Source organism: Culicoides brevitarsis, chromosome 1, assembly GCF_036172545.1.
Source record: "Culicoides brevitarsis isolate CSIRO-B50_1 chromosome 1, AGI_CSIRO_Cbre_v1, whole genome shotgun sequence".
Lineage (NCBI taxonomy): Eukaryota > Metazoa > Arthropoda > Insecta > Diptera > Ceratopogonidae > Culicoides > Culicoides brevitarsis.
In genome coordinates, this window is record NC_087085.1 from 44,020,578 (window position 1) to 44,047,960 (window position 27,383).

The following is a 27,383-nucleotide window of genomic DNA, read 5'->3' on the forward strand; positions in this document are numbered from 1 at the left end:
AAAATATAAATTTTTTTAAATTTTTTTAAATTATTTTTTAAATTAATTTTCATTAAATTTATATTTTTTTTTATTTAATTAAATTTAATATTTTTTTTTATTTTTTTTTTTTTTTTTTGAAAATGCGCTCAAGTCTCTTAATTTCACAAAATTCCATTAAAACCATCAATTTTTCTCTTTTACTTCGCTCATTTGTGGTACTGAGAGCTCCAATATGCCATTTGCCAAGGTTGAACGCAGTGATTTTTTCGCATCATTGGTTCCAGTGTATTCATAAATCAAAAGGAAAATTTAGAAGCAAACAAAAAAACAAAGCATTTCCTCATGATTCAAATGAATTGGAAAGTCTACTTCGTTTTTTTCTCTTGCTTCTTTTCTTTTTCTCTGTTCTTCGTTTGTGAGACGCGTTTTTCCCTTTCTCCAATTGAATTCGAAAAACGAAACAAATAAGAGGAAATAAAAGACAGCATGACAGGAAAGAAAAGGAAACTCGATCGGTAAAGGAGAGAAAATATGAAAAAAAATATTATTGAAGCTCAATTTCGAAATTTTCTTTAAAAATTTTTGTGTTGAAATAGTTTTTTCGATTTTTATTTTTTTTTTAATTTTAATAATTAAAAAAATAATTAATTTAAAAAATATATTTTTTTTTCTTTTTTTTTAATAAATTTTTAATATTTTAAATTAATAAATATTTAATTATTTTAATTATTTTTAATTTATAATTTAATTTAATTTTTTTTAAATTAATTTTCGAAAAAAAAAATTTTTTTAAATTTATTTTTTTTAATTTAATTTTTTTAAAATTAATTTTCGAAATAAAAAATAAAAAAAAAAATGACAGACCCTTTAAAAACAATTTTTCTCTCCAAAACGCCCTTTAAATGAAATTGTAAATAAATACCGAGCGCAGCTTTTTTCTCATGTACTTTTTTAAATGGAACAAGAAAAAAAAGCTTACTGCTATTAAATTTCATTTTGCGAAACAATAAAATCCCGATACATTCGTCATTCGTTCATTTTCTCGTGACTGACATGAAAATTTCTCTATTATTTATATCATTTTCTGTTATTTTGCGTTTTCCGAGAAATGAGAAAAAGAAAATCCTGCGACGCGATGAAATGTGTGTACATCAAATCTAAATGACGGTTAAATGTGACGTGATGTGTGAAGGAAGAAAGTGACGACGCGACAGTTGTTGTTGATGGTGCGAGAATAAAACAATAATGATAAAGTGACACCATATGCTCTTTACCGATCGCTTTTATTGTTCGACTTATTGCTTTGTAATCAGGGGAATAAATGGAGAAATTTAGAATATTTGATGACTGAACAAGATTTTTTGAAACCTTTTTTTATTGTTTTTATTGAACTCTTTTTTTTCAATTTCTTTCGTTTTATTTTATGAAAATTTTTATGAACTTTTATTGAATTTGTCCCTCATGAGAAATTGATTTGAATTGAAAAATGTAAAAATAAAATTTTACGAATTGGAAAATTTGAGAAAACTCACGAGTTTAAAAGAAAATTTTTTTTATTATTTAGAAAAATCTTTTTATTTTTTTTAAATTTTTTAAAAATTAAATTTTTCATTAATTTTTTTAAAAATAAATTTTTCATGAATTTTTTTAAAAATTAAATTTTTCATGAATTTTTTTAAAAATTAAATTTTTCATGAATTTTTTTAAAAATTAAATTTTTCATGAATTTTATTAAAAATTAAATTTTTCATGAATTTTTAAAAATTAAATTTTTCATGAATTTTTTTTTTAAAATTAAATTTTTTTTTTTTTTTAATTTTTTTTTAATTTTTAATTTTTTTTATTTTTATTATTTTTTTAAAAATTAAAAATAAATTTAAATTTTTTAAATTATTTTGAATTATTTAAAAAAAATATTTTTGTTATTTTTGAAAAAATTTAATTATTCATTAAATGATTTTTAAAATAAGAAAAAAAAAATTGGAATTTTGATAAATTTTTTATTTTTTTGAAATTTCATAAGAAGTTTTAAAAAATTGGAAAACCTGAAAAAAATTAAATTAAAAAATAAATTAATTTTTTTTTTAAATTAATTTTTTTATTTATTTTTTTTTTTTTTTTTTTTTTTTATTTACTCGGTCCCTCGCCCCGTAAAGCTTGTTCTTCCGTAATGACGCGTAACTTGACAAGCCTTCGATCCTCCTGATTCAACGTCAATTTCATGCCCAATTGACTTTCATGTTGTTTCATGTGATGCCTAAAATTCCCTCGATCTGTCGAGGTTTTCCCGCAAATTTGGCACGTAAAAACTTCTCCCGTATGCTCTCGTTTGTGATCTTTCAGTGTTTGACTTCGCGCATAACCTTTACCGCAAATATCACATTTGTATGGTTTTTCGCCGGTATGAAATCTCTCGTGTTCGATACAAACGCCGCGCGAATTGAACCTTCTCTCGCAAAAACGACACTTGAATTCTCTTTCATGCTCCGGCAAATGCGTTCTTTCATGAACTTTGAGATTCGTTTGACTAACGAAAAGTTTTCCGCACGTGCCACAGGGAAACTTTTGCTTTAAATCGTGTTCCGTGTGTTGACGTCGCACATGCAAATCCATACCGACAACACGAATGAGGGCGCCACAGTAAGGACATGGCTCGCGTTCTTTCGTACGAACATGCACGGCGTTAATATGCGCATTATACGCTTTTGGCTTCGCAAATAAGACGGGAGGATCACAAACGTTACACGAATATTTCGCAATATGCGGGAAATGAATCCGAATTAAATGACTTTCTAACCCTACTTTTCCTTTAAAATCTTCCGCGCAATGATGACATTTAAAAGGGCGCGGATCTTCATGTCTGATGACATGCAATTTTAGTTCCCTCGTTGTATCATAGGTAGCGCTGCAATAATGACACATATATTTCTTATCTAAACCTTCGCCATTGTGTCTTTTACGCAAATGTTTCGCATATTTTGAATAATTCGGAAACTGCGTTTCACAAATTTGACAGAAATTGACACGAATTTTGTCTTTTTTCGGACAAAAATGAGAATGCGCCATTTTTTGTTCTGCAGTTAAGCAAATTTTATCACATCCGGGACATTTTGTATCTTCGGGATTTGGGAAAAAATGTCTTTTTAAACGATGTTCGACTACTTCAGCCTTTTTCAGCATGTGAGGTTTGCCACAAAGTTCACATCGCTCTCTGCGCGGATCGAAATTCATGATCTCAAGATGCGTTCGTGATCTGCTCAAAAAGATTGAAGCGCCATCTGGTTGCGGGTACATCTTACTATGTTTCCCCTTGAGCTTTTCAATGTCGGGTAAGACAGTAGTTGAAGGTAAATCTAAATTTTTAAGATATTCTTGTATTTCGATTTTCTTTTTTTCGCGATGTTCTTCCAATTTTGGGCATTTTTGTTGTTGATGAACAATTAAAGCTGCTTCGTCAATGATTTTTGCGCCGCATAATTCGCATGAAACCTCGTTGGCGCGACTATTTTCCGGTACAGGGTTATATCCGCGATGATTTTTCTTCAAATGATTTCGTAATTTTTGGTAATCTTTTCCCACGTAAGAGCATTCGACGCATGCCAAGCCCGTTAATTTTGTCTTTTCCAACGCAAAAAAATGAATGATTTAATTTTTCCGTGGGATTATCGCCGCAATTTTTTCCACAGCCGCGACAAATTTCGTCGGTAAACTTGAAAAACATGTGTCCTTTGCGATGAGCTGTTAGTCGATCTGAACTTGGAACAGAATGGCCGCAAATATCACATTTTGTGTTACGAGGATCGTAGTTAGTAACTCTCATCGGGCATTTTTTCTTGCGTTTTTTTTCGCAATAAACGACTGTTCCATCGTCTTGAGGGACAATTTCGAAGTACGGAACTTCAACATTCGTTAATGAGGGTAATTTAAGACCTGCTGGAAGGAGATACGTCATTCCCGGATACAAAATTTCATCAAAAGAAATTTTTTCTGTGCAAAATTTCTTTGGCGGAGGTTCATTTTCGCTTTCTGAATGTTCAGAATTAATAACTTCATCGAAATTTGACTCGCTATCTGATGAATTTTGCTTAATTTCGTCTTTAATGTGCTCAATAAGAGGCTCAATGACGATTTTTGGCTCATTTTTTACAAGAAGTTCATCGTTGTACCAAAAAACATTCAAAATTATTCGTTGTTGGCAGTTTTTGCACTCAGTTCGGAGGCTGGAATTGTCTTTTTGGGGAACTTTTTGTCGTCTACTGTTGATATTCAAGCGGCACAATTCCTCTTTTGATACTATTGATGAATGAAGAAATTCATTTCCATTGATTTTTAGTACTACATCGATTTCTTGTGTCATTTTTCCAACATTTTATGGGACTTTTTACGTTTATTTGTACTTTACAGGTATAAAATTTATTTTTTAAATGCTAAAAATTATTTTTTTACAGGATTTTTGCTTTGTTTACGTTTTTTTGCACATCAAAAAATAATTTACTAATGGATTTCCATGAGGAAAGTGACTAAAATGACATTTGAAAGCCGGTGTAAGCAATATGAAAGCGATTTGAAAGCACTTTTGATCTCATACAAAGCGTCATGATAGAAAAAGCGAGGGAAAATTCACCGAAACTCTCACAGTTCATTTAAATTGTTTTAAAATAAGTAGAAATTTCTCGTCAGAATTGCGAGAAATATCGAATAAAAACGCTGCGTGTGCAAATGTTAAACAAATGATTGACTGAACCTTATTTAAAATCAAAGAATAACATATAAAAGGCATGTTGCCACTGTCACTGCAGCAAAATGAAAATGAAATAAGTGAAATAGAGGAGTGTGTGTAGTTTTAATAAATGAAAAAAAGATTGCCTGCAGATGAAAGTTATTGCATGCAATCAAATGGATTTGAATGATAAGTGCTTGATTTTTTGCATGACAAACTTTCAAATGGGTCTTTTTACATAGCCAAGCCATATAAAAATTTTAGCTACATGAACATGATGATGATCTAACTCTATTTGATTGGATGTTAACGTTGCTGAATTTTTTATACGGTGCAAAAATATATCCGAGGATACGAGGATTTAGCAAAACTAAATCTATGGATTTTAAAACAAGGAAATTTTATTAAACGAATGAATATCGGATTTGGTGCACTTTTTGTTTTAAGCGGAAGCTTGAATTACATGTTCAATAGATTCGGTGAAAACTAACCAAAATTTGTTTAGAAAAAAGGGATTTGTGGATTCAGTTTAATTAAAAATTTACTGAAAATGGCGCGAAAATTACTAAAATGAAGCTTTTTTAATTTTGGCGCCAAATTGAAATTCAAGTAGATTTCTGATAAATTTACAAAAGTTGTTTTTAATTGCTAATTTAAATATTTTTAAAAATTTTTTCAAAATGAAAGAAAATGTTTGAATACAAAAAATTTTAAAATATCAAAAAATGGCGTGAAATTTTGAATCATTTTAGTTTTGGCGCCAAATAAGTTTTTAAAAATAAAACTCAAGTAGATTTATAAAAAAAATTACAAAATTTGGATTTAAATTCCAATTTAAAATAAAATTAATAAATTAAATCCAAAGAAAAGATTTAAATGAAAAAAATTTTAATTTTAAAAATGGCGGGAAAATTTTGGCGCCAAATAAGTTTTTAAAAGCAAAACTCAAGTAGATTTATAAAAAATTTACAAAATATATTTTAAAATCCTAAATTAAATTTTAAAAATGGCGGGAAAATTTGAACTATTAAAGTTTTGGCGCCAAATAAACTAAAATTTGTTATTAAATTTTCAAAAAATGGCAAATATTATTTCATAAATTCTTTAAATTGAAAAAAAAATATCTTACTGATTGTCATTTAAACATTACAAAAGACTCCTGAAACGTAAAAATAAATTGAAAATGACAATAGTGAACTTCATATTTTTATGATCAAACTAAAAATTTCTGACATATATAATAGAAACATACTCAGAACGAACAAAGAGCCTTACAAAATCTTAAGAGGAAGACAAAAGGGTTTCAAATTCAATTGAAAATAATTGGAAATTCAGCTTTCGATCTCAAGTAGCAAAGTAGAACACTTAAAAAAGTTTCCTTGTTAAGAAAATTTCAACTAAAAAAGTCTCTTGGAAGCAAAGTTTGTGTTCAGACTCCCGAGAATCTAAACTTTAAAATTATGTCACAGAAGTAAAAAACTTAAATTACCATTTTTATTTAAGTATACAATAAAGTGAAAAGCCAGCGATCTGCTTTATTTAACGAATAATTTGTTCATAATAATAATAATAATTTTGCTCTCTGAATTTCATTAATAATTCATGAAAAGTTCTCAACGCAACACACAGGGAAGAACAAAAAAGTTCATAATTTCATACTGCGAGAGTAGTTATTTAAATATAATTATATTTGCATACTATAAGAGACCAACCGCCGCTGCACTTTGCGCTCGACCTTTAATGTCCTGAAACAATAATTTTCGCGCCGAGGAAAAAAGCGAATCAAGGCATGATTTGTGCTCGTAAACAAGAAAAAGCGAGCAAGATCTGAATAATTACATCCTTTTGTTATAATAATAATAATGAAAAGGCGTCAGTAAGCTTCGTAACCTCTTATTTACGAGCGGAGATATATTTACAGAAAAACAACACCCTCGCTCCTCGTTGTTTCTTCGTCCGTTATTAGTGCATAGTTAAGAGCTACTAAAAAGTCATTAAAATTGTGTTTATTTCCTACAAGAGCGATAAAAGGGTTCTTCGTTCGAGGAGCGAACAGTATGAGATCATAATTTGCTCGACATGACGAATGACTAATATAACAACGATACTCAAACCTTCCCAAGTTGTCTTAAAAAAAATGGTAAAAAGTCGTCGTTGGAAGAAAAATCAACGATAAAATCGGTTATTCAAATTTTTAGCCACGTGACTTAACCCAATGCACATTTCAAATTATTATTTAAAGAATTTTCTAAATTATACATAAAATATTAAATTTTCATCAAAAGACAATTAATATAAAATGTCATCCCAAGGCACATTTTTAATTTTGGCCTAATTAATATTTTAAAATTTTATCCCAATGCACATTTTTAAATGTTCATATCTAAATTCTTAATTCAAAAAAAATTTTTTTTTCTAATTTTTTTAATTATAATATTAGTTTAATTTTAATTTTAGATTTTTGAGTTGAAATTTTTCCCCAATTCACATTTTTGAATTTTTTCCCAATGCACATTTTCAAATTTTTATATTTTTAATTTACAACTCAAAAATAATTTTATTTTCTATTTTTAATTAATTTAATTTTAATTTTAAATTTTTTAATTAAATTTTTTTCCCCAATTAAAAATTAAATTAAAAATTCAAAGTAATAAAAAGGACGTTAGTTCTTGAATAAAATCGCATTTTTCTTCTAAATGCGAGAAAATAGATTAAAGTCCATTCCCAAAGGTTTTCTATGCGCTAAAGTGAGAAAGAGAGACTTTACGAGCAAATTAAGCAGTAAAATAAAATTTAATCGTTAAATGGACAAAAAGTCATAAAATTTGGTTTTGCTTTGCTAGTTTTATTTCTCTTTCTCCTCTCCTTGCATAAAGAATCATAAATTCCAAGGGATGGACACGTTTTTAATGCGTTTTCGAGACGAATCATTTCATAAGTTAATGGGCTACCCTGTTAATCCAAACCAAGCAAAAATTCAACTTTTACCTTTTCCAACTTCATATCGTAACGTTTTATCAACGCACTCAAACAACACCTTTAATGGACTGAAGTCTATTAAACAAAAAAAAAATTCGACAGAAAAAACATCGAAAATTTGTCTAACCCTTTTTCCCAATAGAATAGATTCGACAGTAAATTTGTGTTAAGGCAAGAGAGAAAAAAAACACTTTAAGATTAAATACAAATTGACGGAGAAATGAACGAAAAATTTCTGGGGGAAAATCGATGGATCGGAAACATTTTTCGCTTTTCAATCATTTTGTAACGTCAACTTCCTGATTCCTTCGGATGTTTCGATATATTTTTTTTCTTCTTGCCTTTTCTCATGAGGCAAATTTGTGTGTGTTTGGCGGGGGCGTGGATTGAATTGGTTAATATTTATTTTTTTTTCTTGCCTTAGGAGCATTTATTTTCATTAAAAATGTACAAAACGTATTTTTGGTAACTCCTTTCTCGGAGTTTATATGAAGATTTTTTTTTGTTAATATAAATATTTGAATTTCTTGCTAATTTTTGTTTAAATTTAATTTTTATGCAAAGAATATTCATAGAAAATTATCTAAAAATAGATATTCTTCATTAAAATATTATTATTAGATGATTAAAAGTTTTTTGAAAAAATATTTGCTTCTCTTTATGAATGAAAATAAGTTTTAATGAACAGTTTTTCTATTTTTGATCGCTCAAAGGAAAATTTTTACAAATTATCAGGCAACTCCATTGTTTTTTATTTTTTTATTGTTTTTTTTTTTTTTTTTTTTATTTTTTTTTATTTTTTTATTTTTTTTTTTTTTTTTTTTTTTGAAATTTTGTAAAAACAAAAAAAAATATTTTAAAAAAATCTTTTTAATTAAAAAAAAATATTTTTTAATACTTTTTGTTAATTTTTTTATTTATTTTTTATTTTATTTAATTTTTAATTTATTTTTTTTTTTTCATTAAATAAAATATAAATAAATTTAAAAACTTTTAATTAAAAAAAATATTTTTAATATTTTTTGTTAAAAAAAATTTTTTTCTATTTATTTTTGATTTTATTTTATTTATCTTAATTTTTTATTTTTTTTATTAAATAAAATGAATAATTAAAAATAAATAGAAAATCTTTTTTATTCAAAACTATAAAAAATGGAGTTGTCTGGTTATTTTCAAATAAAAAATCCTATCAAACGATCAAAAATACGCAACTTTCCATTAAAACTCATTCCCCATTCACAAAGAAAAACAAATTTTGTTTTCGTCTCGATTTTCCAAATCGATACCTAAAATACTTGAGCCGATTTCCGGTCCTGTCTATAAATTTCACTAATATTCAACATGATCATCGACTTATTCCACACGAAAAAACGACAACAACGCACAAAACGAGAGTAAGAGAGTGAGACATGACTGACACTCGTGTCTTGTTATTGCTATTTGCTGTAATGGATTCACCTGACTTAACACAAATCGAATCTCATTATTTGAAGTATCACAAAATATCCCCGAAAAAGCAAAAAAATCGTAAAAAAAAATCCAAAAAAATAAATTGATTACTGACATGCAAGACAATCATAATAAAGTCCCGGACCAAGCACAGAATGAGAAATTGTGTGAAAAAGAGAAAAAATGTGATAATAATAATCTATTTTCGTGTAATCATAATCAAACATTTGTTTTATGAGCTTTTGTTGTCCGTGTCAAACAACTGTTTTGCCTCCCACATTTGGTCGACAACACCATAAATGTCGCATTACCCGAGAGCAGAGATAACACAACGAAAATAAATTCCTTTTTACATTGTCAGACATAAATATAAAAGCAATCAATAATAAATCTAACTTTATTTGGAATTGTATCTAAATTGAATGTAACATATGTCGGTATACACAGCAGAAACTGAAACCAAAGATATCGCATATCACAGTGAAAAAAAAATTATGCAAAAAAAAATATTTTTGAAAATATGCTTTTTCATGAAAAAGTTCCCTAAATAGTTAAAAATACACAAAATTTTTTCAAAAAAAAATGTTCGAGTAAAATTTTGAAAATTTTTTGTTTTTTTTTAACATTTTTTAGAGAATTTTTTCAAAAAAAAAAAACAATTTTTTTAAATATTTTTTTGTATCAATGTACAATTTAAAACTTTGTCCCAATGCACATTTTAAAAAGTTTTCTCAATGCAAATTCTATAAATTTGTCCCAATGCACATTCTAAAAAATTTTCTCAAGGCAAATTCTAAAAATTTGTCCCAATGCACATTTTAAAAAAATTCGCAAGACGAATTCTAAAAATTTGTCCCAATGCACATTTTAAAAAGCTTTCTCAAGGCAAATTCTAAAAATTTGTCCCAATGCACATTTTAATAATTTTTCTCAAGGCAAATTCTAAAAATTTGTCCCAATGGACATTTTAAAAAATTTTGGCAAATTCTAAAAATTTCTTTCAATGCACATTTTAAAAATTTTTCTCAAGGCAAATTCTAAAAATTTGTCCCAATGCACATTTTAAAAATTTTTCTCAAGGCAAATTCTAAAAATTTGTCCCAATGCACATTTTAAAAAATTTTCTCAAGGCAAATTCTAAAAATTTGTCCCAATGCACATTTTTAAAAGTTTTTACAAGAAAAATTCTCCCCATACACATTCTAAATAATTTTCTTAATGCAAATTCTAAAAATTTGACCCAATGAACATTTTAAAAATTTTTCTCAAGGCAAATTTTAAAAATTTGTCCCAATGCACATTTTTAAATTTTTACCCAATGTACATTTTAAAAATTTGTCCCAATGCACATTTTTAAATTTTTGCCCAATGTACATTCTAAAAATTTTTCTTAATGCAAATTCTAAAAAAAAATCCCAATGAAAATTTTGACCCAATGCAAATTCTCAAAATACAGAACGACACGATTGAAATTTCAATAAAAAAGCATCTAAAAAAACTGATAACAAAATCTCCGATATATTTTACTTGCACTTTAAGGCTTTTGTGTTGTTCTAAACTGATTTGATGCACAAACGGAATCCTTAAGTGAGTGTTTATACAACTCCGAGGAGAAAATTTTTCCTCCAATAAAAGATAGATAAAAGGAAATTGCTTCATTGATTATTAAAATGAATATGAGACCGAGAGAGAGAGCAAAGATAGTCTCTATGCAAATTCCATCATCAAATCGGAAAATAAAGAAAAGTATTATCCTCTGCATGAAAAAAAAAGTTTTCCCATAGACCGAAAATATCAAATCTCTTGGGACAATTTTCGATATTTCTCATCTACTGAACTATCCATACTTTTCTATGTTCGTGATATAATTCGTAAATATTGATTCTGATTGGTTTTTGTTGGTTTTCCTGATTTTGATATTATGTGGCGAAGCGACGAGGCACCATAGCCATTAAATTTCATGATAATTTTTGTATTTATGATGATCATTATTATTATTGTCGGTTTAAACTTTTAACGAGACCTCTAATTATCGTTTTATGCATCACTTCGTGCTGGACTTTCATTATCAATTAACTAAAAATGTTTGGTTAAAAGTATTTTTGTGATGGGTTTTTGGTTTTAAATGGGAAATGAATTTTTTTGACACGAAGCAAAAATTTGAATTAGCGACGAAATTAGTTAAAACAGAATTTTATCGAAATCGTAAGTTTTTATAAAGCTCGAAATTGAACCAAAAAATTAAGTTTGGTTCAATTTTAAGAGCTTTATAAAAGAATTCAAATATTTTTTTTTAATAGTACTTAAAAGCTAAATTTATTAATTTTTAAAATTTAAATAATTAAAAAATAAATTTATTTAAATAATTAGTTTTAAAAAAATGTTTTAAAAATTAATAATTAAATTAATAAAATTAAAAATTATTAATTTAAATTAATTTTTTATTAAAATAAATAAATTAATTTTAAAAAAAATAATTAAAATTTATTAATTATTTTTATTTTATTTTTAATAAAATTAATTAATTGATAAAAAATAAAATAAGTAATTAATTAAAATAAATAAATAAATTCAAAAACTTTTTTTTAGAAAAAAATATGATTTAATTTTAAATATGAATTTAATCATTAAATAAATATTGAATTAATTTATAATTTTAAAAATAAATAAATTTAATAAAAAATTTTAAAAAAAAAAAAAAAATTAATTAAAAAATATAAAAAAAAAAATTACAATTTCATCAAATAAAAATTTAAATTTAATAAAATTAAATTTTTTTAATTAATTATAAATTTTTATTTTTTTTAAATTAATAAAATAATTTTAATTTATATTAAGGATTGATGAATTAATTTTTTTCTTTACAGAATTTTAACGATTTCGATAAAATTCTAAAATGACCAATTTCGTCGAATTATTGAATAATTTTCTTCTCCAATAATTTTTATTGACTTTGGTTAAAGAAACAATTTTGTTATTCTTTGTTCGAATTCTTAGAATTGAAAATGCAATTTTTTGGTTTCATATCTGTTTGTCGAGAAACATTCTAAAGTTTGTAATATCTTGTATATGACAGCTCTTGTCTCATGAGATCAAGAGATTTCCGAGAATTCAACAATTGCTAATATTTCATTGCTCAGAATTCATTAAGAGCTTAAATTTATTTCTGAAGGTTTTAAATGAACCTCTTTATAAATTCAAGTCCTTAAAATATAAAATCGCATTTCTGCAAAGTGCAATGCCAACTCGAAACATCAAAACCATGACGATAAAAATCTGCAAGGCAATGCAGAAAGCAATATTTTTATGTGTACTTAAATATAAATAATTTGTTCGTTTTTTTTGTTATTTTTATGTTACAAAAAAAAACAGTCTCTGAAAACAGTAAAATCTTTAATGAATGGAAAGATTTACAGTTTTGCTCTAGTTTTCTTCGTTATTTGCAAGAAACGTAAAGCATTGTCGAAGATTGTCGAAAGCAAAGTTTTCTCTTTGGAAATTTATTACAACTTGTGCAATAAATTTACGATTGCTTAATCTTTCAGTATCTGAAGAAAAAAACAAAAAAAAAATATCTAGAAGGAGCTGTTATTCGGTCAATGGTTTTCTTGAATGAAATTACAATTTTCATTAAAAATATGGGTAAACAAGATTCATAAATCCGAGAATCGGTAAATGCTTGAAGGGAAAAAATATTTAATTTGTTTGAAATTTTTTCAAGTAAAAAGTTTAAATATTTTTTTTAATTAAAATTTTAAAGCTGAATTTATTAATTTTTTAAAAATAATTAAATAATAAAAATTTATTAATCAATTTTTTTTATTATTAAAATTTATTAATTATTTTTTTTAAATTTTATTAAATGAAAATTTATAAATAAAAATTTAATTATATTCAAACTAATTAATTATTTTTATTTTATTTTTTATAAACTTAATTAAATAAAAAATTAATTAATTAATGAAAAAATTTTTTTACTAATTTTTAATTAAATTAAAAAAAAATATTAATTAATTTAATAATATTAATAAATTTGAATTAATTTAAAATTAATTATTAATGAATAAAATTAATTTAACGTTTACTAATTATAAAAAAAATTTAATAAATTTTGAAAAAAAAAATGAATTTATTTTTTATTTTATTTATTTTTATTATTTAATATTTTATTAAATTTTTAAATTTATTTTTATTTATTAATTATTTTTTTAAAATAAAAAAATTTAATCAAAATTTATTTATTTTATTTTCAAAATTTTTTAAATTAATTAATAATTAATTAAAATTTATTAATTTAATTAAATTATTTTTTTATTATATATTATTTTAAATTAATTAAATATTTTTTTTATATTAATAATTGATGAGTTAAAAATTTTTAAAATACATAATTAATTAATTAATAGAATTAATTAAAAATAATTTAATTTATTAATTAATTAATATTTTTTTTATTTTATTTTTTTGTTAATGAATAAATTAAATTATTTTGAAATTATTAAAAATGAGTTTTAAAAAATATTTTTTTATTCTAAGTTTTTTTTTATTTTTCAGAATCTGACTTGATAATCTCTCAAATTTAAGAATTTAATAAGTAAAGAGCATTCAAATCCATCAATATTAAGTGACGTTAATAATGCCAACCCAAAATATTTGCTTCATCAAGAATTCTCGGAAGTCCATTTCTCCGGAACAGTACAATAAAATTATCGACTATGACGCAACAATAATTCAGCAAAATCAGTAACATCCTCCTCTTGACATAATTTCGCATTTTCCGTCAATGAATGCCAATTATGGGAAACGACAAGCAAATAATCGAGCAATCATGGCACGAAATTCTCGCTCACTGATTTCGGCGGATGACAACCAAAAACGAAATTTAGATCGACAACTCGCCTAACTCGCCCGATTTTCGTCTGTAACAAAGTCAATTAGTGCAAAAATTCACTTGAAATAACATCGGAGAGTACATCTGCCCCATATTTTTCGATGATAATTGATTTAAATGTTTATTTGTAAAGTAATTATTCACGATACGCTTTTTTGTTTGTGTCGGAGTGTGTATCATCTGGGGAAAAGCGAGACCATAACTCATTTATATTCATCTCTCTTCTAATTAATATTCATTGGAATTTCGTACCTTTTGCACATTTTGCGTCGTCCCGCTTGATGGGCTGCCTCGTGATAAATGTTTGCGCCATTTGTTTTTATCTTTCACTGCACGAAAAACGGCAAACAAACACTCGGAAGAAGACTTTCGAGCAACATCCAGGAAAGCTCTTGACATTTTAATTTCCCCGCACTTATTAACCGACGTCGCTCGTATCGGAGACATTACATCTCATGCGAGAGAAAAGGCAACATGCATGCATGACAGGATTAATAAATGTTGCCATGTGAGTGAACAAAGGCAGGGAAAAAGCCGAGAATGTCTAACATTTCCTCATAATGTGCAATGTTTTTGTGCACTAAAATGCTAATAATTTGAATAATTAATCGTCTAACATCATTTTGTGGTAATTCTACACAAACCACTCTATGGGAGAGAATTTCAGTCAGATGTGCAATTTATGGCTAACGTAGCAAAGATGCATTACTGCCAGAGATGGAAGTGAGATTTTTAATTAAGAATCTTTTAAAATGTTGAAAAAATTATTTTATTAACAAATTTGAGGATTTAAAATTTTAAGAAAATTTTTCTAAAAAAAATAGTAAAAAAATTTTATTCGTTTTAATTTGATTTAATTAATTGATTATTAAATTAAAAAAAAATTAATTAAATTAAATTGAATTCATTTTAATTAAAATTTTATAATTTTTTAATTAAATTTCTTTAATTTTTTAATCATTTTTTTAATTTAAAAAAAATATTAATTAATTAATTAAATTATTTATTTTCATCTAATTTAATAAAAAAATATTTCGAAAGCTAAAAAACATTTGAGGTTATTTTTTCTATCTTTTATGATTTCTCTTTTCAGTAATTTATTTTCAAGATTCTTTCAGGAAAAATTTTTTTTTTTTTATTTTCCTTTTTTTTTTAACTTATCTTCAGAATAACAAAAACATAAACTTGTCTCAAAAATTTTTAATTTTTTTAAAAACAAATTTTTCAATTTTTTTTCAACTTTGTTTTTTATTATTTTTTAAAATTTATTTTTAATTGTTTATTGATTTTTTCTTTTTTAATTATTTTACTTTTTTAACTTCAATTTAATTTATTTTAAATTTTCAAAAATTATATGAAAAAAATGAGTTTTTACTTATTTTGAGCTTTAGACGATTTTTTTTACTTTACTCAAGTTTAAAATTTTAGAAAATTATTAATTAAACAAATTTAATTTTAATTTTAAATAAATTTTATTAAATTTAATAATTGAAATTAAATTTGAATTTAATTAGTTAATTTTTAGTTTTGGAATTTTTGGAATTTTTATCATTTAATTTAAATTTCAATTTATTAAGCTAAAAAAATATTGAAATTTGAGGAACTTTTTTATTTATTTTATTTTTTTTTTATTATATCATTTTTTTAGAATTTTTCATAGATAAATAAAAAAGCATTTTTTTAACTTTTCAATTTTTAAAAAAATTCCAAAGAAGCTAAAAAAAATTTCTTAACATTTTTTTAATTTTTTAAAAAATAAATTTTATTTTTTTTATAAACTTTAAAATTTTTTAAAACTTTTATTTTTGATTTATTTGTTTTTAATTTATTTTTTTTAATTATATTTATTTTTATTTTATTTATTTTTTTTTAATTCAAAATTAACTTTCGAATAAAATATTTTAACTTAAATTGGATTTAATTTTAAAATTAAAAAAAAAAATATATTCAGAATAAATTTTAGTCAAAAAAAAATTTTTTTTTTTTTTTTTAATTAAAATTTAATTTAATTTTTTTAAGCTCTTAATTAATTTGCTACTTAAAGTCATAAGTTATTATTTACCCTCAAAAAACATTTCATGTAACTTCTCATAATCCATCTCTGGTTACAAAAATAATTATCATTACTCAAAATCTGCAAGATAATCCTCTGTCATCTCTTTACTCTCCGCCAGAATTTTGCAATAAAACCCCAATAATCATTAAAATTCTCTAACAAGAGCTCCGAAACTCAGAACGACGAAACTCGTGACTCGCTTTTGGCACTTTAAATAATTACATTATAAAAGTCGTATGAAGGCAACATAAAAATATTGTCAAATTGCGTGACACAATATTTAACACAAAGCGATATGGCTTAGGAAGTGATAAATGTTTTGATATAAGTTACGGTTATGCATGTTCTCGTATTTCGGTGACACTCACGTGGCGGCATCGAAAATGTTTATTTTAGGCGGTGATGACAGAACGACGGCGGGCGAAGAGAAAAAGCCGTAAATTTTCGACTGTTTTTTGATCCAGAAATTTTTTTAAGGCGAAACGCGAGAGATAAGGATTTTTCTCATTAAAATGAAATTAAAACAATGGAAAAAAATACGCGTTCGTGTCTAATAAATTTCGAACGTGCATAAAATTTCAATCGACGCCATTTTTTATTATTCGAAAAACATTTTAATTTTTTTTTTTTTTTTTTTTTTTTTTGTAAAATGAACAGAATCCCATCAAGAGTAAATATAATAAGGAGATTACTGTAAATGAAATGTTTTCAGCAGCAGCAAGAGAAAGAGATTAAAATTAACAATTGAATCTATCAATTACAGTTATCATCATCATCATCATCGATAGCATTATTATTGCTACAGTTTTGTAACAAGCTGATGGAGAACAGCTCGAAAATTAAAATGAAATAAACAAGAATTTCTGATACAATTGTGATTGACGACATTTCATATAATAATATAATTCCTGCAGCGTGAATAAATTACGAGAGCGATATAATTAAAATTTGTAATTTAAATCGCGAGATATGATCTTCAGCAAGGCGCGCAAAAAAAAAAAAAAATAAAGTGCAAAAATAATATTAATGAAAAATTGCGTTAAATTCGCATTTGAATACGAGTTTGTTGGAATTTTAATTTTTTTTTTGTGGAAAAAGGCATTTGTGTTTATTAAATGAAATTTGATTAAACGCAGACACGAGAAAAAAAATGTTTGTTCAGAATAATTACATTTTACACTACATTTAATATAAATAAAATATTATATAAAATAATAATAAAATCATAATTCATGAACAAAATGACAGTGGTTTTTACAAGCTAACAATGCGGTTGGCGAAATGTGTTTGATAGAGAGTTGGGGGGCTGTCGCCTCGTGGATGAAAAGTGACTGTCACTTTTTTGGATTATTTACAGTCTGTGGGATTTCAACTGAATTAATTTCTTATTCTTTGCTTTAATTGGAGTTTTTATTATTCATTAATTTTTTTTTTTTTTGGTTTTTAAGAAAATCTTTTGCAAGTTGAAAGTTTAAAAAGTTGAAATCTATCAATTTTAAATTAAAGTAACAAAATTAAAAATAAAACAAAATAAAATAAAAAATTAAAAAAAAATAATTTAAATTTTTGAAGAATTTTTTTTTAATAATTTAATTAAAAAAAATTAACTAAAAATTAATCTTTTAATTTAAGCTTGTTGGATGTAAAAAAACGTTTAAAAGCAAATTTTTGTTGAACAGAATGTTAAAAATGTTCGTTGCAATAATTTTAATAATTTTGCTTGTTTCAACATGTCACTTATCCTGCTGTATCTGTTTCCTTCCGTCAAAATTTGTAAAAGTTTTCTTTTTTTGGATTGTTTCAATTTCATCCTTTTTCTTCAAAAATAAAATAGTACTGCAGTAGTCAATATGGGGTAATATCATAATTTTGTAGAAAGTCAGTTATATTATTTGAAAATATTTTATTTTTTTCTTCAATTTTAAGTTAAAAAAAAAATAAATAAATTTCAAGCTTAAAAACTTACAAAAAAAAAATTTAGAAAAATTAATTTAAATAATTACATTAATTACATGCTTCAAATTTGTCAAATATTAATTAATATGAAAATACGTAATTTAAATAATTTTAAATTAAATTATTTTTTATATTTTTTTTATTAATTTTAACCAATTTAAAATTAAATTGAATTAACTGAATTAAAATTTAAATTTTTTTAAAATTAATTAATTATTGTTATTTAATTTTCCAAATTAATTTAAATTTATTCTTTATTTAAATAATTTAAATTCATTAATTTTTATTATTTAAAATTATTTTTTTTCTTAATTAATAAATTCAATTATTTTAAAATTTGTCAAAAAAAATAATTTATATTAAAATACAATTTATGAATTTTGTCTATTTAATAATTTTTAAGCTTTTCATCAAAAATTATTAAAATTCTTTGGATGTCATTTTGAAGGTTCTTAAGCTTGAAAATTGAAAAATAAAAAATACGTAAAAAATACCGAATTTTTAATAAAAACAAAAAATTTAAATTCAAATCAAAAATTTCATCTAAAAAATTTATAAATTTACATTTTTCTATAAAATACAAAAAAAAAATAAAAGAATATGAAAAAATATATAAAAAAAATTCAAGTTAATAAAAAATGTTAATAAAAAATGTATGACAATTAGAACAAAAATTTTGTTAAGAAAGATAAAAAAAATTAAGCTAAATGTTCAAACACAAGTCAAGCACATTGAACTTTTAATTCCATCTAAAGGATTAAGTTAGCTTACTAAAATTTCAAGTTAATCCTTTTTTTAAAAAAATTGCTATGACAATACCAACGATCCATTTGCATTAATTACAAATTTGGCTTTTCATAATGAAATATTTTTCTTTTTTATTTTTTTTTAAATATTTGCTTTGACACATTCATTAAGCAAATAATTTCGTTCATTAATTAAATTTAATTAATTAGCATAAAATATAATTTTGCGTTGAACATTCCCAAAGGGAAAACATGATACCCCATAATTTAGATCTACTTCCTGCCACAGGATATGATTATTGTCCCAATTATATAGCCAACTAAATCTGTCCTTGTCATTTCAGTTTACTTTCGAATTGCAAACACACACACACAATATATATTTTAATAACCAAATATTTATTTTTGGTTCGCAATATCGTCACATATGAGCAAAATTTAAAATTCAGCGCCATTTTAATCCCTTAATATGATTTCGTCGTACAATTTTCTCGGTAATGAGTTTAATTTGGTCCGAGATAATTGAAAATATAAAGTGTTTGTTAATGATTATGATTATTATTATGATTGTGTGTCATGCCACTCTCGTGTGCCCACACACTCCAGTTCTGCCAGTTAATAACATTTTTTAATAGCATTATTATTTTTTTAAAAATTTTTTTGTTAAAAAAGTAGGTCAAAGTGTGCTTTTTTATAAGAAATGGCGGGAAATGTGATTTTTTTGATTTTTTCAAATTATTTTATTTTCTGTTTGAAATATTATTTTTTAAAAAATTATTGAATTTTTAATTTTAATTAAACTAATTAAATTATTAATTAACTTAATTGAATTAAATTAATTAAAAATATTTTAAACAGAAAAAAAATAATTTAAAAAATCGAATTGAATATAAATAAATTTAAAAATTTTATTTATTGCAAATTTAAAGTTTATAAAAAAATCTAAGTCAATTTAAATATTTTTTAATGTAATTTATTAAATAATATTTTAAACTTTTTATAAAATTTTACTAAAAAAAAAAGAAAATTTAATATAAATAATTTTTTGTTAAAAATGTTTTCTTAACTATTTTTAAAATTATAATTTTTTTATTTTTTTTAATAAATTAAATTAAATAATTTTTTATTGTTTTTTTTTAAAAAATTTTTTAAGGTAATTTTTTTAAATATTATTGAAAGAACAAAAATTTATTTAATTTTAAATAAACTTTTTTAATGAATTTTTTTTTTTTTTTTTTTTTATTATTTTGAATATTTTTTAGTAAATTAAACTGAATGGATTTCAAAGCTATTATTTTTTAATTTGAAATTTTTTTCGGTTTGGAATTAATTAAATTTTTATTTAATGATTTATTTAATTTTTTTTTAAACCACGTGGTTCATTTAATTTTTTTAAACCTTGTGGTTCATTTAATTTTTTAAAGCCACGTGTTTAATTTAATTTTTTTTTAAAAAAAAATTATTATTAAAAATTTTTAAAAATTTATTTTTATTTAATTTTTAAAATTTTAAGATTTTTTTTAAAAATCAAAAAAATTTAAATTTTAAATTATTAATTAATTTTTTTAATTTATTTTTTTTTTTCAATTTTTTTTTTAATTAATTAATTTTTTTTATTTTAATTTTTATTTTTTTTTTTTTTTAAAAAATTAATTTAATTTAAACAAAATAAAATAATTCTAAAAAATTAAAAAAAATAATTTAAAATAATTTTAAAATTTAAAATTTTACATTTCCCGCATTTTATATAGAAAAATGAAATTTCAACTTCTCCGCAGATTGTTTCGAACATGCTTCCTCAACTTTTACTTATTTTAACTTTTTCGTCTTTGTATCGTTTTTAGGTCGTCGCATGTTGTTCAAAAAAAAAAAAATAGACAAAACTAATAAGATAGCAACCAGCAACACAAAATGCACGGAAATTAAACATTATTGTGCAACTTCCGAGTAACGTTTCGGTTTTGCGCCCATGTGTGCTTTGCGTGAAGGATGGCAGCGGAGCAAAATGAAGCGGATTGAAATGAAATTCAGCTGCAGGTGTAAATAATAAAGTTGTACTTTATAACTTTTCAGTAAACACATCCGCATTGTAAATAAATTTTCATTTTATTTTCCGACAGTTTTGCCAAAACGACGACGAGGAAAATGTCGCCAAAACACAAATTCTGTTGGTACGTGGTAAATATATTAAACTGCTGGCTTTTAGAAGAAGAGCTTTCGCGTGAAATTTATGTGTTACAACGACGACGGAGGACACACATTTTGTTGTTCATGCTGTTTCTCGACTTTTTTTTGCGACTTCATAAATAAAATAGAATTTAACCGAAAAAAGAAAAGAATCTCAGGACACTTTTGGAATCCATTTCGTTGATGATTCTCATTTTATTTCCGTATTTAAGGAAAAAAACAGCAGCAGCGACGGAAATGAAGAGCTACTTTTATCGGTTCCAACGGTATAATAAAAAAATATTCATTTTCAACACGTTTTTTCTGTTTTTTTCTTTTAGGTCGACAAAATTTGCAAACTAACTTGATTATTCCAGCAAATCATCCTAAAATGGGGCGTGAACTTACCTCTCGTTGAATTAGTGCGCTGCTTGTCTGAAAAGAAAAGAAAAAAAATATAAATCAGAAAAAAGTCGTTATTACATTTGGCAAAGTTCTTCGAATGCTTTTTTAGTATTAGGAAAGCATTTGTAACAAAAAAAATAAGAAAAAACTGGGCGAAGAAAGATGAATCATCATTGGCATGGGACTGACAGTCGAGAGAGAGAGAAAAAAAGCAGTAAGAGAGCAAAAACCATTAATTATCAACGCTGCAAATAAACTTGTTCCAGAAGAAGACGAAGAAAACTATTTTGGTATTCGCATTGCTTTAAAAAGCACTTTAGATAAATTCCCAATTGCATGCTGCGATAAAATGATAGTTCACCAGAAATATTTGTTATGGCAGTGATGGATATTCAGAAGGGGTTATAAAGGTAAGTTTTTTATGATTCTTTTTTAATTACTGCTTTTCAACTTTTTTTCAGGTTTCTTGGAACGAGAAATGATGATAAGGAATTTTGCAGTAAATCCAAATAATATTTTTTCAGACTTGAAAATTTTCAAACTCATTTTTTGAAATGAAAATGATTTTGCAGTTATTACGTTCAAAAATACATGACAAAAAATATTTTTGTTTAGGATGAATTCGTTTGACCTTTCGGTACACGTGTTCGTAATTGTCTTCAAAATTACTTAAAAAGGTTCATGAATTGAATTAAGTCCCACACACGTAGAAGATTTTTTTTTTATGGTTGAATAGAGAAGACCTTTGAATGATTTTTTAAACACAAAATTTTTTGTTTCTTTGTCTAAATTTAAGTTTAAAAAAAATTAAAACTTTAACTTGAGATTTTTTTGTCAACTCTCGCTTTTTTAAACAATTTTAAGATATTTTTCATTTTTGATAATTTTTTTTTAAATTTTGATTAAATTCTTTTATTATTTTAAGTTTTTAAGTAAAAAATTTAATAAAATTTCACAAAATAAAAATTTAAGAAAAAATAAAAAAATAATTAAAGAAAAATCAAAAATGTCTTGTAATATTTTTTAATTTAGATTAATGTTTAATTTAATCAATTAAGTGATTTATTATTTTATTGTTATAATAAAAAAAAATCTTGAAATCTTTTTAATTTTAATTTAGTTCAATTAATTTTCAACAATTAAAAAATTTCTTAAAATTGTTTTAAAAATTATTTTTTTTATTTTAATTTTATTCTTAATTAAATTTTATTAATTATCAAAAAATAAAAAAATATATATCAAAATTATTTCTTTTAAAATTTACATTTAACTTTAATTTAATAAATTATCAAAATAAAAAAAAATAATTTAATATATTTTTTTTTAATTCTTCATATAATTTTTAAAGAAATGATCTTTAGACTTTTTTTTTAATTTTTTGATAAATACTAAAATTTAATTAAAATTAAAAAAATAATTTTTAATTTAATTAAATAAAAATAAAAAAAAATCTTATATTTTTTTTAAATTTAAATTAACTTTTAATTTTATTTTAAATTAATTAATTTATTTATTTATTATTTTATTAAAAAAAACAAAAAAAAATCTTGAAATTGTTTTAAAATTATTTTTTTAATTAAATTTTATTATTATTAAAAATAAAAAAAAATTCTCAAAATTATTTTTTTTAATTTATATTTAATTTTGATTAATTATCAAATAATTTTATCGAATAATCGAATAATTTATTTAATTATCAAAAATAAAAAAAAATAAATTTAATTTTTTTTATTTTAATTTAATTGTTTTAATTTGTAATGTTATTAAATAATTAATTTTTTACTTAATTTAATAATTTGAGAATTAAAAAAAAATTCTTGGATTTTTTTTAATTCAGATAAATTTTTAATTTTATTTGAAATTAATTAACTTATTTGTTCATTAATTTATTTTTATAAAAAAATTCTCAAAATTATTTTAAAAATATTTTTTTTATTTTAATTCAATTAAATAAATTATCTAAAATAAAAAATTTAAAATAATTTTTTAAAATTTTAATTAAAAAAATCTTTAAAATTTTTTTAAGTTGATCAAATTCACTCAACTTTTTTTGAACTTTTACCTTTAATCTTGATTGTTCAAATAACAAAAAACGTCAAGCAAAATCGAGTTCTTTATAAAATCGAAGAAACCAAATACCTCAAAGCTATTGTCGATCAAAAACTGAACATCAAAGCCCTGTCCCATGCAAAAATTTTCTCCTTCTACAACTCTGAAGGAGCAAAACTCGGCAATCACGAGTATTTAGGTTATTCCGTTTTGTACATTATAGTTCTGTTCAACTTTACAAAATATGCATGTTAATGTAGGACACAACATCCCTCACCTCAACGCTTCGCACACATGCCAAACAAGCAGGTAGATTTGGTTTTGTTTGCTATTTAGATTATTATTATTATTTTGCCTCAACCTGCCTCTGAATGTGTGAAAGAAGTACATGTTTGGTTTATCTCACGTTTTCGTCGCACAAATTCAATAAACACACAAGTGAGGGAAACGCCCGGTAGTTTACTCGGAAACCTTCCGTAATCATGATCTACCGACAATATTTGTGCGCTGCTAATGTACCCGAAACGATTTGACAATAAATTGTCATTTATAGGCAATAAAAAGGCACACGACAAGCCGAAAGCCCGTTCAAACAATTTAAAACATTTCAATTTTGTTGTCATTCCGAATGAGATAGACGTGTTTGAGTGAGTCACGAATGCACAATTTCCTTCTTTTTTTTTTCTTGCAACAACAATTCTTGAAACACGAACGATAAAAATAATACAGTGAAAATTCTATCATAGGGCAATTCTGAGTTAGGGCATATTCTTTAAACACGAACGGATAAAAAAATAAAATAATAATTAAGAAGAAAAAATAATAATAAGAGAGTGGCAATAATACACGAAAAAGTTTCTCCCAAATCAAAATTGAATGAAAATGTAGAATTTTTAAAAAAGTATTATTATGCTGCTGTCACAATTTCTTTACACCTTGTTGATTTCCGAACAAACAGCTATTTTGTTGTTATGAGAAGCTTCCTACAATTTTTGTCTCTCGCTTCGAAACGAAATAAAATAATAACAATAATGCCATTTAAATAATGATAAGAACGAGATAAAGGAAATACATTTCGAATGTACACGAAATTCTCACGCATGAACAGATCTTTATCAGGAATTACTCGCTGTGTGAGAAAGCTGTCAACAGGATATAAATAAATTTGGAAACTTCAAACAATAACAAAACAGAGACATATACACGCGCCGTGATGGTAATATGCGAGAAAATCTTTTCAGCAAACTTTGTGAATGTTGAATGTGGGAAGCGCATTTTTTAATGGTTTCCTTTATAAAATAAAAAATTAATTTTTAAAAAGTTTTTGGAATTAAGAAATTATTTCAATTAAAATTAAAATTAAATTAAAATTAAATTAAAATTAAATTAAAATTAAATTAAAATTAAATTAAAATTAAATTAAAATTAAATTAAAATTAAAATTAAAATTAAAATTAATTAAAATTAAATTAAAATTAAATTAAAATTAAAAAATTAAATTTAAAATTAAAAAAATTAAGTTAGAATTAAAATTAAATTTATTAAAAATAAATTTAAAAAATAAGTTTATTAAAAAATTAATTAAACTTATTTATTTATTTTTTATTTATTTTTACAAAATTTTTAATTTAAAATTTTTTTAAAGTTTTTTTTTAAATCGTAGAAGAGAAAAAATTTCTTAAAATTCAATACAATAAAAAAAAAAAAAAAAATATTAAAAATAAACAAATAAAATATTTTTAAATTTTAAATAAATAAATTTAAAAATAAAACTATAAAAATAAATATAAAAAATGAAAAATTAAAGTAATTCAGAAGTTTAGTATGAAAATTTGATGTAAAAATAATTTTCAGAAAAAATATATATTTTTGAACTTTTATGAATTTATTTATTTTTTTTATTTAATTTAATTTTTTTTTATTAATTTTATTTAACTTTTATTCAAAAATTCTTTTAAAAAATTTTTAGATTTTTTACGTTTTATTTACGTTTAAAATAATTTTTTTTTTTTCAAAAAATTTAAATTTAAAATAAAAAATTTAAAAATAATTTTCAAATTTATTTTTTTGAAATAAATATTTTTTTTAAAAAGTTTTATAGACGTTTAAAATAATTTGAAATAAAATTAGTAAAAAATTTTAAGTTTTTTAATTAATTTAAAAATAATTTTTTTTTATTATTTTTTTAAAAATTCTTTTTTTATTTTTTAAATATTTTTTTTAATTATTTTTTTAATTTTTTTAATTAGGAATTTATTTTTTTAATTAAAATAATTTTTTTATTTATAATTTTTTAATTAAATTTATTATTTTTTTTTTTTTAATTTTATTTTTTTTTATTTTTATTATTTTATTTATTTATTTTTTTTTTTTTTTTTTGAAAAAAAATTAAGAAAAATTTATTTCCTTTACAAGACAAGAATTTAAAAAATTCTTTCACGAAAACTCGTAAATTATGTTTTTAAAGGAACAGACCAAGCAAAACAAAATTTTTCCCACACATATTTTTCTCTTCTTCGCCGAAATGTGTCAGAAAACAATCTTCGTATGTCAGATTTTTGAACCTTCTTTAACGTATTTTCTTTCTTGCTGTTTTTTTTCTCGTCGTCGTCATTCATGGAGATGATGATGATGATTATAATAAAGATAATACTTTGACTTGGAAATACACGAGAATTTAGATGAGATTATTCTTCTGTGCATGTTTTCGTTTTGCGCTCCTCGCTGTTCAGCGAAAAAGACAACAGGAACGTGTCTCGCATAAGTTTAAAGATTTTTCGAATTGAAAAATAACATCAAATGAATCAAAGTCCGCTATATGGGTTGTATTTTCTACCTACTACACCGAAAGACATATTTCAACATTTTTTTTTGTGTGTTTTTTTTCACACAATTTAAACATTCGTATTTTTCACAAAAAAACGAAGCCGAGAGAAGATCAGACAAAAAAATTTTTCAATTTCCATTCAAATCTCTTGAACTCAAAGGAACTCTGATTTTGATAGATGAACAGCATGTCCCACATTTATCTAATCTGATATGTGAAATGTGATGTGTGGCGAAAAAAAAGCTCGATACGAGGATGCGATGATGTGATGAGGGGGATAAAAGTAAATAAATGAATGGACCAACAACAAAAAACTCAGATTGTCCACACACGATAAATCCTCATCAAATTGTCGTCGACCGATGTCGTCCTTCGCTGTCGACTTTATATCGGGAGACCATTTCATTCAATTTGCTTCTCTTGTTTTTTTTTCATCTGAGCTCGAATCTGTGCGCCTAACAACATAATTAAAGGCAGTTGTGTAATAAACACAGGAGCGAAAATAAAAAAATAAGGACGAGAAGAAAAAAATGGGAGAAAAAGCACTAATAGTGCAATAACAGATCGTAAAGAGAGCAAATGCTTCGACTCAGGTGGGTGTTGTTACTTTTTCATGCCATTTTTCTGCAAGTATCGTTTTAAATGGAAACCATTGGAGAAAGAAGCAGAGAAATAAATATTTCGGATGTGCATCACTTTATTTTCGTTTCGTAAAAGAAGTAAAAGGAAAAGTAAATTTATTGTATCATTACTGCAATAATTTGATATGAAAATAAAAGGGAAAAAGCAAGAGGACAAATTGTGGTTTGTAAAATTATAGAGTGATAAAAAAATAAAAGCTTTGTGTAAAAAGATCGTAATTTGAGATAAAAATTGAATTTTATGATAAATTTAAATTTTTTTTTTTTAATAAATGAAAAAATTTTTTATCCAAATATTTTATTTTAATTTTTTTTTAAATTAATTTAATTATTTTTTAAATTTAATATTATGTTTAAAAATATTAATTTTTTTTAATAAATAAATTATTTTTAATAAAAAATAAGTAAAAAATAAAAAAGTAAAAAATATAAAATAAAATTTAAAAAACATAAAAAATAGTATTTTTGAATAAATAATAATTATACTTTTTTTATTTTTATTTTTTTGTTAATTTT

The 27,383-nt window shown here is 23.3% G+C and overlaps 2 protein-coding genes across 2 annotated transcripts in view; both read right to left on the minus strand.

Annotated features, from left to right (window-relative positions):
- Positions 1–27,383, minus strand: part of LOC134826950 (WSCD family member AAEL009094) — a 76,622-nt gene that overhangs the window by 18,867 nt on the left and 30,372 nt on the right. Inside the window, exon 2 of the mRNA XM_063839462.1 lies at positions 21,354–21,380. The gene's annotated coding sequence lies outside the window, so the exon portion shown is untranslated. The remainder of the gene's footprint in view (positions 1–21,353; positions 21,381–27,383) is intronic.
- On the minus strand, positions 2,110–3,942 carry LOC134837908 (zinc finger protein 808-like). Its single transcript, XM_063853301.1, has one exon. The coding sequence runs from the start codon at positions 3,274–3,276 to the stop codon at positions 2,110–2,112; it is 1,167 nt and encodes a 388-aa protein (XP_063709371.1). The 5' UTR covers positions 3,277–3,942.

What these genes read in the sequence shown, in the direction of transcription:
- LOC134837908 (XM_063853301.1), bottom strand. Translation starts at nt 3,276, where the DNA reads ATGTACCCGCAACCAGATGGCGCTTCAATCTTTTTGAGCAGATCACGA.